The sequence below is a fragment of the Gopherus flavomarginatus genome, chromosome 20 (assembly GCF_025201925.1).
Source record: "Gopherus flavomarginatus isolate rGopFla2 chromosome 20, rGopFla2.mat.asm, whole genome shotgun sequence".
In the NCBI taxonomy this organism is placed as follows: Eukaryota; Metazoa; Chordata; order Testudines; family Testudinidae; genus Gopherus; species Gopherus flavomarginatus.
Window position 1 is genome coordinate 24,326,966 of NC_066636.1, and position 12,383 is coordinate 24,339,348.

The 12,383-nt window shown below is 46.7% G+C and overlaps 1 protein-coding gene across 8 annotated transcripts in view; it reads right to left on the bottom strand.

The window, feature by feature from the left end:
- Nucleotides 1-12,383, bottom strand: part of NUP210L (nucleoporin 210 like) — a 51,861-nt gene that overhangs the window by 13,421 nt on the left and 26,057 nt on the right. For all 8 annotated transcript variants that reach the window (XM_050931056.1, XM_050931055.1, XM_050931054.1 and 5 more), the window contains exons 24-28: nt 4,234-4,296; nt 3,533-3,712; nt 2,769-2,849; nt 843-974; nt 51-209 (exon numbers count right to left, since the gene is read on the bottom strand). In XM_050931056.1, the coding sequence (XP_050787013.1) occupies nt 51-209; nt 843-974; nt 2,769-2,849; nt 3,533-3,712; nt 4,234-4,296 (615 nt within the window). The remainder of the gene's footprint in view (nt 1-50; nt 210-842; nt 975-2,768; nt 2,850-3,532; nt 3,713-4,233; nt 4,297-12,383) is intronic.

Sequence of the window (12,383 nt, forward strand, 5' to 3'; positions counted from 1 at the left end):
TCTTCCCATGAAAGTAAGAGATCCCATTTGGAGTGACCAAGGGAACTTACCAATATTTGTACTTCATCTGAGAGTTCAGCCAGGTTTCCTTCAAACTGACAGGCGGATACATTCAGACATTGCACTGTCACTTTAATACTGGTTCTCCCAGCCGCCTTAGTATGTACAACTATAGCAAAGTTATTCTCGGGTACAACCTGCAGGGAAATCTGACAGAGAGATGGTAGGGTTGTCATTACAGGCTGCTCAGGCCTTTCTGATTAACTGTTCATTTATAGTAAAGGAAAAATGCAGAACGATGCCATCTGTGGGGTTCAAGAGGTCATTTTTTCCTTGGATTTTCTTCTTTATGATGAGAGATGCTATTATAAGTTAATTGCCTCTAGGTAGAATGGTTAATGAGCAACTCCTTCAAGAGCCTAGTACTGTTCCTCTTAAGATATACAAAGATCAGCAGCTCCAGCTGCTAAGTGCAGCTCCAGCTGGCTCTGCTTGAACAAGGAAACTGCTAAAGACAGTCCCTGCCCCGAGGAGTTCACAATCTGAAACATGCACACGACAGACATTGTATAAGGAAGTTTAAGGCAATGTCACTGTCCAAAGGCTTGTGCAGAAGACTTTGCGAAAGACGTTGTCTGTTTCAAGGAAGGGGAGGTCACTTGGTGTCTTAATTTATGAAGCCGTGGTGACAGGGATCCTGGCACTCAAGTCATATGGTTTGCAAAGCAGTGCTAATCTGCCTGGCAAGGAATTCTAATGCCGCTTGCCTTATCCCCTGATGCCTTTAGCCACCCCCTGCCATGCAGTGGGCTTTAATCGCGTTCTTGTGAACAGCTCCATACCTCTGAGTGTCGGGGGAGAAGGTCCAGAACATCTCGTTTACTCACTGACCAATGGAATATCAGCCCTGGGTTGGCATTACCAAAGGAAAATGGAGTCAGAGTGCTGGTCAGCCCCATGACATAAACAGGCATCTGTAAAGGAAAAATACTGTCACCATGGGAACTCAGGGTACTGCTGATGTCTCCCACATTACAGTCTGGGCACCTAAGTGTAATTCTGTATGGGACAGCTTCCATATGAGGAGAGATTAAAAAAACTGGGACTGTTCAGCTTAGAAAAGAGCTGACTAAGGTAGGGGAGGGGATATGATAGAGGACTATAAAATCATGACTGGTGTGATGAAAGTGACTAGGGAAGTGTTATTTACCCCTTTGCATAACACAAAAACCAGCGGTCACCCGGTGAAATTAATAAGCAGCGGGTTTAAGACCCACACCAGGAAGCATGTGGGGGGAGGGATAGCTCAGTGGTTTGAGCATTTGCCTGCTAAACCCAGGGTTGTGAGTTCAATCCTTCGGGGGCCACTTAGGGATCTGGGGCAAAAACTGGTCCTGCTAGTGAAGGCAGGGAGCTGGACTCAATGACCTTTCAAGGTCCCTTCCAGTTCTAGGAGATTGGTATATCTCCTATTGTTATTATTATTAAGTGCTTCTTCACACAACGCATTGTCAGCCTGTGGAACTCATTGCCAGGGGATGTTGTGAAGGCCAAGACTATAACTGAGTTCAAAAAAGAATGAGATAAGTTCATGGGGATAGGTCCACCAATGGCTGTTAGCCAAGATGGTCAGGGGTGCAATCCCATGCTCTGGTGTCTCTAAACCTCTGACCGTCAGAAACTGGAACTGGATGACCTGGGATGGATCACTCAATAATTGCCGTGTTAGGTTCATTCCTTCTGAAGCATTTGGCACCAGCCACTGCTGGAAAACTGGTCTACATGGACCACTGGTCTGACCCAGTATGGCCGTTCTTATGAACAGCAAAACAAATTAATAGGACACAGACTATGAGGAGTTACCAGCACGGTGATACAAGGAATTAATTGTAAACTCTTCAAAAATAGTTAGCATTTGTAGTATGTGTCATGAATTTGTTACCAATAGCATATTCTCTGAAGTCCCTTAACATTACTGTAAAACATACAAATAACCTTGCTAAATGCCTGGCTGTAGAGAAAACATCATAATCCCTTCCTACAGTGGCATATACTTGTGTGCAGAAGGCCCAAACTCAGTCCCCGACTCCCTGGACTGGTGGGAGGAGCTGTGTATGGCAAGTAGAGCAAGCATATTCTACTTGAAGATACTCAGATCTTTGGCAGCAACCAAGCAGTTCACCTTTTCAGTGTACATTCCATGCTGTTCTGCATATAACTTTCTTCTCAGTTATACACACAAAGCATTTGAGAGCCCTTCTAAAATTCCAAGTATGAGAAAGTTTAAAAAAACCAATCTTACAACAGTGGACTAGACGCATGATTCTCCACTAGCACTGTTTCTTGAGGCATTTGTAACTGAGATTCCAGGCTCCCTCTCCTCACCTTAATGATAAGTCTCTGCTGGGCCCTAGTGCACTGTCATTTCCCAGGTCCCATTCAGTGGAGCACAGAGCTCTAACCCACCGTAGGACTTAGGCTGCTTATCACTGTGAGAATGGGGTTTGGAGCAATCCAGGTTGGAGCGTGCCCAGTAGAACAGGAGTCAGCTAAAGTCTCCATTTGGTAAATTGGTGCCATTTGGAAGTTACTGGCCTAGATGACTAAAGAAGTGCATTTTCAGTTACTACATCACTTCAGTAAACCCAATCTCAGGATTTTCAGCACTGCTTGGATTTATACCTGCAATCACAAACTCCAGCTAGAGCTAGAAAGTCATTCACTACTTGCAGGTCAAGGTGGTTTCCGATATTAGCTACAGAACTAACCTTGGTAGCTGTTATAAGCCTAGTGGCAGGTACATGAATTCTTACTGCTCTCAGCTGAACTACTTCCAGCTCCACTTGATCCTGCAATATAAGACAAATAACATGCTTTGAGATATCTGAGTAAAACGGACAATCTGAGGAAGGAGACTGGGGACCTACCATCCCAATAAACAGTGCGTAGGCTGGTTAGGGACTCAGCTGGTAGCTTTAAAGGAGAACTAGATTTGCATGCAGTCCCAGAGGTTAGCAGAATTGTACAAGTGACAGTCCCTGAAGAACATTAAGCAAACATGGCACTATGGACACCAACATAGAGGCTGCAGAAGCTTATTTGCTAGCCAAGCAGGAAAAGTTTCTGGTTGGCATAGAGCTGTTTGATGCTTTCTCCCATGAATTAAACATCTATTTTGTTTCAACAATGCACTTCCCACTGAGGGTGGATAAAAAGCAAGAAACACAGAGATGTAGGAGCCTATGCCACTTAGTCAGTCATTTCTCCCTCCAACAAGCATAGGCCTTACCTCTCATTTCGAATATAAAACCAAAGAACAATGCACCTACACCCTTTACTTCTGTCTAGGCATTGCATGCATATAGCATGGGATCTTGGGGATGATGGGAGTCTTCGCCAACCAAGGATTTCAGGATCAGTTCCACTGAGATGCCCAGACCCACCTGCAGATGTGCTTCCTCAGCAGAGGCCAGTGCAAGGGAAATACATCAGAGAAACAAATGAGGAATTACAAAACAAGACAGGAAGATACCTTTGAGAAAACTATTACTTTTCCTGTGTCTTCACTGACCACTTGAATGGTACCCTGTATTATGGCTGTTCCAACTGCCTTAGCCATCACCTGGCCCAGCCTGTTAACTGCAGCTACAGTCTGGTTACTGACAGAGAAGTGAATGATGGACTGTGGCTGTGGGCCGCCTTCTGACATCACCTGCAATATATTTAAACAACAGGAAACTGTAGCCTCAGAAAATGAGGTAAACTCAACTGAACCACATGCCAGATCTGCGCTTTTCCTTCTCCACAAATAGAAAGCGTATCACATATTGGAAACAAACAACGCAGTGTCTCTTCCCTGGCTTCTCAAGTGAGTGCATCAGATATACCTCACAGTGCAAATAAATTTAAAGAAACAGGAGAAGCTAGCCTGGCAATGATCTGGAAGTGAGAGTCTGAGAGGGAGGGGAAGAGAAGGCCAAACATACCTGATGTAATTTTGACTTCTACTGCTTAGGAAAGAGTTGAGAAGGTTAAGTGAGGAAGAGGTAGCAAAGTAGGAAACAGAAATAGGACTAGTAATAGGATGTAGAGCCTTTACCACCTGTTCTATCAGACATTTTTTACAATTTTAACATGGCGGGGGGGGGGGAGGGAGGGAAAGGAAGGGAGAGGCAAAGGGGATTGGGTAAGTCTCATTTGTCTCTGGAAGAACTAATATACTTTAAAGCTCACCTGCCTCATGTTGTGCGGAATGAGGGTCATTTCCTCAGGGATGAGTTTGAACGGAGGAAAGACCTGGCAAAAGGAAGAGGGAGAAACTTTTCTGCTGCAGGATTTCTTTTTAAAAAGACAAACTGTTAATATTAAAAATACTCCCTGCTTAGTGATGCACTGCTGGGCACCAGGCCAGTCTGCACTTAGTCTTCAAGTGCCACAGAAATTCTAGCACTGCTGCCAACAACAAACCTCACAAGAGCTAAAATCACCTGTATTTTAGAGACCAGTGAGACTGATGGTAGCACAGTATCTGAATTCTTTGCTACAGCATAAAAAATAAATCACACGCGCATTTCTCTAAACTGATTATGCCACATCATTTTGAGATCTCTACAACAGAGACTGGGACTCCCAGTCAGCAAACACCTCTGTTTTATAAACATCAGGACTACACTATGTGACAGACCCAGGCCAGTGGGGTACAGGAGTCTGGTAGAGGGCAAATATACTGGTCACTGGCTGAGTACTTTTCTGTTCCCTGAGTGACCAGAGCAGGGGCTGCACTGGAGTAATCAGGAACCTGCTAGAACCAAGTAAGGCAGACAGGCTGACTAGAACACCTGCAGCCAATCAAGGCAGGCTAATCAGGGCACCTGGGTTTAAAAAGGAGCTCACTCCAGTCAGGGAAGGAGGAGCTAGAGGAGAAGAAGTGTGTGTGAGGAGCGGGGAGCAAGAGGCACAAGGAGCTGAGAGTGAGAGGCTGTGCTGCTGGAGGACTATGGAGTACAAGTGTTATCAGACACCAGGAGGAAGGTCCTGTGGTGAGGATTGTCATAAACAGATAGCTAAGGGTTAATGTCTCTTTCACCTGAAGCACCTGACCAGAGGACCAATCAGGAAACCGGATTTTTTCAACTTTGGGTGGAGGGAATTGAGTGTCTGAGTCTTTTGTCTTTGTTTTCTGCCTGCCTGCTTTCTCTGAGCTTTGGAGAAGTAGTTTCTTTTTTCTAGTCTTCTGTTTCCAAGTGTAAGGACAAAGAGATCAGATAGTAAGTTATATGGTTTCTTTTCTTTGGTATTTGCATGAATATAAGTGCTGGAGTGCTTTGATTTGTATTCTTTTGGAATAAGGCTGTTTATTCAATATTCTTTTAAGCAATTGACCCTGTGTTGTATCATCTTAATACAGAGAGAACATTTGTACTTATTTTTCTTTCTTTTTATATAAAGCTTTCTTTTAAGACCTGTTGGAGTTTTTCTTTACTTCAGGGAAATTGAGTCTGTACTCACCAGGGAATTGGTGGGAGGAAGAAGTCAAGGGGAGATCTGTGTGTTGGATTGCTAGCCTGACTTTGCATTCCCTCTGGGGGAATAGGAAAGTACTTTTTGCTTCCAGGACTGGAAACAGAGAGGGGGAGTCACTCTGTGTAGTTTCACAGAGCTTATGTCTGTGTATCTCTCCAGGAGCACCTGGAGGGGGGAAGGGAAAAAGGATTATTTCCCTTTGTTGTGAGACTCAAGGGATTTGGGTCTTGGGGTCCCCAGGGAAGGTTTTTCAGAGGGACCAGAGTGCCCCAAAACACTCTAATTTTTTGGGTGGTGGCAGCAGGTACCAGGTCCAAGCTGGTAACTAAGCTTGGAGGTTTTCATGCTAACCCCCATATTTTGGACGCTAAGGTCCAAATCTGGGACTAAGGTTATTACATGAGTGGCAGCTGGTGGGAGATAGACAGAATCCGGAAGCCAGTAGGAATATTATATTTTTCTTTTCTCTGCTAAGGGCTTTTTAGCAGAGAGAGAAGCAGTTGGTTTTAAAAGGGAACCAGAGAGAATTTTTTTTTCTGCTCTCTCTCGCAGTTTGTGGCTTGCATGTTAAGGGTCTTTTGTCATGCAATAGCCCTCCCATTAGGAGGCAAGTACCAGCACTTATAGGCATGCAAATAAAGTGGTTTTTCTGGTTTCCCTTCATTGAACATTAGCTAGAGAGAGAAAAGGAAAAAAGCACTGTTGCTAGGCAGACTTCAGGAGGCAACAGAGCCTGCAGTTCAGAAGAGAAACACCAGAGGGCACCCCAACACAAGAAAACAGGAATCATGACTTCTAAGGCAAAAATTGAGGCCGAAGAACAAATCAAAGAAGCTGAACACAGGCGACAACTGGAAATAAAACAAAAAGAGATGGAGATGAAAGAAAGAGAAGAACAGATCAAAGAGGCAGCCTACCAAAGAGAACAGGCAGCCTACCAAAGAGAACAGGCAGCCTACCAAAGAGAACAGGCAGCCCAAGAGGCAGCCAAAGAGGCAGCACACAAAAGAAAACTAGAAGAAGAAGAGGTGGCCTACCGAAGGAAACAAGCAGAAGAAGAGTTGGCCCACAGAAGGAAGCAAGAAGAAGAAGAGGCGGCCCACCGCCGAGACATGGAAAAACACCAAAAAGAAATGGAAAAACAACAAAAAGAGAATGAAGAGAAGGAAAAACAGAGAAAACATGAACTGGAGTTGGCAAAAGCTGGGCTGCCTGTGCCAGCCAACCCTAACAACCCGGCGCCAAATATTGCTCCACAGCACAGGAAATTTCCCACCTACAAGGCAGGTGATGACACCGAGGCCTTCTTGGAAAATTTTGAAAGAGCCTGTCTTGGGTACAACATCCCCGAAGACCAGTACATGGTAGAATTGAGGTCACAGCTCAGTGGACCTTTAGCAGAGGTGGCAGCTGAAATGCCTAAGCACCAAATGAATGACTATAAACTTTTTCTAACCAAGGCCAGATACCGAATGGGGATAACCCCAGATCATGCCCGTCGGCGCTTCAGAACCCAAAAGTGGAAACCAGAGGTGTCATTTCCCAAACACGCCTACTACATTGCAAAAAACTATGAGGCCTGGATAACAGGAAACAACATTCAAACCTTGGAAGAACTGAACCTCCTCATACAAATGGAGCAGTTCTTGGATGGTGTTCCTGAAGACATCACACGGTACATACAAGATGGAAATCCCAAAGATATCGCTGAGGCGGGGGAGATTGGAGTCAAATGGATGGAACTGGCAGAAAGCAAGAAAGCTACTGTCAAGGGGAACGATTACCCCAGGGGGCACACAGACCATAAACCCTACAACCGAGGACAGCCAAAGACCCCACATACCACCCAAGTAAAGCCACAGATACCCTACCCTTCAACCTCACCAGTCTCCAGTAACTCACCTCGGCCCAGTGACCCATCAGATGGAAGATGCTTTAAGTGTAATGAACTGGGACATATCAAGGCCAACTGTCCCAAGAACACCATGCGAGTGCAATTCATTACACCACCATCACACCAAAGATCCCCAGGCCCGGATGCCTCTCAAATACCCTTGGAGCGAAGGGAAAATTTGAGAGTGGGCGGAAAGAAGGTTACTGCGTGGAGAGACACGGGGGCACAAGTGTCAGCTATCCACCAATCCTTCGTTGACCCCAAATTCATCAACCCAAAGGCCAAAGTTACAATTTACCCCTTCATGTCACAAGCTGTAGACTTGCCTACAGCTCAACTGCCTGTCCAGTAGAAAGGCTGGTCAGGAATGTGGACTTTTGCAGTCTATGACAATTATCCTATCCCCATGCTACTGGGGGAAGACTTGGCCAACCAGGTGAGGCGGGCCAAGAGAGTGGGAATGGTTACACGTAGCCAAACCAGGCAAGCTTCCAGACCCATTCCTGTTCCTGAACCGTCCACAGAGGCCCCGTCTGTGTTACCACAGACCCAGACAGAGGTAGTGGACCCAGATTCCATGCCTACCACTGAAACAGCCACAGCATCTCCAGTCCCAGGCCCGGAACTGGAACAGCAACCAGCACCAGCAAGTGCAACTACATCTTCAAACTCAACACCAGAGGGCGCCAGCGAGCCAAAACTGGCAGAAGCAACAGACAGCCATACCCAAAAGGCTCAGCCAGAGCCTGAAATACCCTCAGGTGCACCAGCGGAGAGCGGTTCACCAGCAACGGAAACAACCCCATCACCTACATCGCTTCCAGAGGGACCAAGCCCAAGTCCACAGTCTGAGGAAGAACTGGTGACCCCAGCCTCAAGGGAACAGTTCCAGACTGAGCAGGAAGCAGATGACAGCCTTCAGAAAGCATGGGCGGCGGCACGGAGCACCCCACCGCCTCTCAGCTCTTCTAATCGATCCCGGTTTGTTATAGACCAAGGACTTTTATACAAGGAAATTCTTTCTGGTGGACACCGGGAAGAATGGCAGCCGCAAAAACAGTTGGTGGTTCCAACTAAGTACCGGGGGAAGCTCTTAAGCTTAGCCCATGATCATCCCAGTGGCCATGCTGGGGTGAACAGAACCAAGGACCGGTTGGGGAAGTCCTTCCACTGGGAGGGGATGGGCAAGGACGTTGCCAAGTATGTCCGGTCTTGTGAGGTATGCCAAAGAGTGGGAAAGCCTCAAGACCAGGTCAAGGCCCCTCTCCAGCCACTCCCCATAATTGAGGTCCCATTTCAGCAAGTAGCTGTGGATATTCTGGGCCCTTTCCCAAAAAAGACGCCCAGAGGAAAGCAGTACGTACTGACTTTAGTTGACTTTGCTACCCGATGGCCAGAACCAGTAGCTCTAGGCAACACCAGGGCTAACACTGTGTGCCTGGCCCTAACAGACATCTTTGCCAGGGTAGGTTGGCCCTCTGACATCCTTACAGATTCAGGGTCTAATTTCCTGGCAGGGACCATGGAAAAACTGTGGGAAACTCATGGGGTGAATCACTTGGTTGCCACCCCGTACCACCATCAAACCAATGGCCTGGTGGAAAGGTTCAATGGAACTTTGGGGGCCATGATACGAAAATTCATCAACGAATTCTCCAATAATTGGGACCTAGTGTTGCAGCAGTTGCTGTTTGCCTACAGGGCTGTACCACATCCCAGTTTAGGGTTTTCACCATTTGAACTTGTGTATGGTCACGAGGTTAAGGGGCCATTACAGTTGGTGAAGCAGCAATGGGAGGGGTTTACGCCTTCTCCAGGAACTAACATTCTGGACTTTGTAAGCAACCTACAAAGCACCCTCCGACACTCTTTAGCCCTTGCTAGAGAGAACCTAAAGGATGCTCAAGAAGAGCAAAAGGCCTGGTATGACAGACATGCCAGAGAACGTTCCTTCAAGGTAGGAGACCAGGTTATGGTCTTGAAGGTGCAACAGGCCCATAAGATGGAAGCATCATGGGAAGGGCCCTTCACAGTCCAAGAGCGCCTGGGAGCTGTAAACTACCTCATAGCATTTCCCAATTCCTCACTAAAGCCTAAAGTGTACCATGTTAATTCTCTCAAGCCTTTCTATTCCAGAGACTTACAGGTTTGTCAGTTTACAGTCCAGGGAGATGATGCTGAGTGGCCTGACGGTGTCTACTACGACGGAAAAAAAGACGGTGGTGTGGAAGAGGTGAACCTCTCAACCACCCTGGAACGTCTGCAGCGGCAACAAATCAAGGAGCTGTGCACTAGCTTCGCCCCATTGTTCTCAGCCACCCCAGGACGGACTGAACGGGCATACCACTCCATTGATACAGGTAATGCTCACCCAATCAGAACCCCACCCTACCGAGTGTCTCCTCATGCCCAAGCTGCTATAGAACGGGAGATCCAGAACATGCTACAGATGGGTATAATCCGCCCATCTACCAGTGCATGGGCATCTCCAGTGGTTCTGGTACCCAAACCCGATGGGGAAATACGCTTTTGCGTGGACTACCGTAAGCTAAATGCTGTAACTCGTCCGGACAACTATCCAATGCCACGCACCGATGAGCTATTGGAGAAGTTGGGACGGGCCCAGTTCATCTCTACAATAGACTTAACCAAGGGGTACTGGCAAGTACCGCTAGATGAACCTGCCAAGGAGAGGTCAGCATTCGTCACCCATGCGGGGGTGTATGAATTCAATGTCCTTCCTTTCGGCCTTCGAAATGCACCCGCCACCTTCCAGAGGCTGGTAGATGGTCTACTAGCTGGACTGGGAGAATTTGCAGTTGCCTACCTCGATGATGTGGCCATTTTTTCAGACTCCTGGCCCGAACACCTACTACACCTGGAAAAGGTCTTTGAGCGCATCAGGCAGGCAGGACTAACTGTTAAGGCCAAAAAGTGTCAAATAGGCCAAAACAGAGTAACTTACCTGGGGCACCAGGTGGGTCGAGGAACCATAAACCCCCTACAGGCCAAGGTAGATGCTATCCAAAAGTGGCCTGTCCCACGGTCCAAGAAGCAGGTCCAATCCTTCTTAGGCTTGGCCGGATACTACAGGCGATTTGTACCCCACTACAGCCAAATCGCTGCCCCACTGACCAACCTGACCAAAAAGACCCAGCCAAATGCAGTTAAGTGGACTGATGAGTGTCAAAAGGCCTTTACCCAGCTTAAGGCGATGCTCATGTCTGACCCTGTGCTCAGGGCCCCGGACTTTGACAAGCCATTCCTAGTAACCACAGATGCATCTGAGCGTGGTATAGGAGCAGTGCTCATGCAGGAAGCAACAGATCACAACTTCCATCCTGTCGTGTTTCTCAGCAAGAAACTGTCTGAGAGGGAAAGTCACTGGTCAGTCAGTGAAAAGGAATGCTATGCCATTGTGTACGCCCTGGAAAAGCTACGCCCATATGTTTGGGGACGGCGGTTCCAACTACAAACTGACCATGCTGCACTAAAGTGGCTTCATACTGCCAAGGGGAACAACAAGAAACTTCTTCGTTGGAGTTTGGCTCTCCAAGATTTTGATTTTGAAATTCAACACATCACAGGAGCTTCTAACAAAGTAGCTGATGCACTCTCCCGTGAGTTTCCCAGAATTCAGTAGTTAAAAAGTGTTCTTAAAATGTAGAAGTCTGTTAGTTATATACTTAGTAGTATATGTAAAGGTGCATGTGTTGTAGTAATCTGTTTATTTTCAAGTTCTAGAAGGAAATCGCCGCCAGTGAGCTTCCCCACTGTCTGCAATTTGGGGGGCGTGTCATAAACAGATAGCTAAGGGTTAATGTCTCTTTCACCTGAAGCACCTGACCAGAGGACCAATCAGGAAACCGGATTTTTTCAACTTTGGGTGGAGGGAATTGAGTGTCTGAGTCTTTTGTCTTTGTTTTCTGCCTGCCTGCTTTCTCTGAGCTTTGGAGAAGTAGTTTCTTTTTTCTAGTCTTCTGTTTCCAAGTGTAAGGACAAAGAGATCAGATAGTAAGTTATATGGTTTCTTTTCTTTGGTATTTGCATGAATATAAGTGCTGGAGTGCTTTGATTTGTATTCTTTTGGAATAAGGCTGTTTATTCAATATTCTTTTAAGCAATTGACCCTGTGTTGTATCATCTTAATACAGAGAGAACATTTGTACTTATTTTTCTTTCTTTTTATATAAAGCTTTCTTTTAAGACCTGTTGGAGTTTTTCTTTACTTCAGGGAAATTGAGTCTGTACTCACCAGGGAATTGGTGGGAGGAAGAAGTCAAGGGGAGATCTGTGTGTTGGATTGCTAGCCTGACTTTGCATTCCCTCTGGGGGAATAGGAAAGTACTTTTTGCTTCCAGGACTGGAAACAGAGAGGGGGAGTCACTCTGTGTAGTTTCACAGAGCTTATGTCTGTGTATCTCTCCAGGAGCACCTGGAGGGGGGGAAGGGAAAAAGGATTATTTCCCTTTGTTGTGAGACTCAAGGGATTTGGGTCTTGGGGTCCCCAGGGAAGGTTTTTCAGAGGGACCAGAGTGCCCCAAAACACTCTAATTTTTTGGGTGGTGGCAGCAGGTACCAGGTCCAAGCTGGTAACTAAGCTTGGAGGTTTTCATGCTAACCCCCATATTTTGGACGCTAAGGTCCAAATCTGGGACTAAGGTTATTACAAGGATAAAGAAGGTGTTTGGAGGAGGCCATGGGGAAGTAGCCCAGGGAGTTGTAACTGTCATGCAGCTGTTACAAGAGGCACTATAGACAGCTGCAATCCACAGGGCCCTGGGCTGGAACCTGGAGTAGAGGGCGGGCCTGGGTTCCCTCCAAACCTCCCAACTCCTGATCAGACACAGGAGGAGTTGATCCAGACTGTGGGGAAGATCACTGAGGTGAGCAAATCTGCCAATAAGCGCAGGACCCACCAAGGTAGAGAAGGAACTTTGTCACAACAGATTTTTACAAGGAAAAT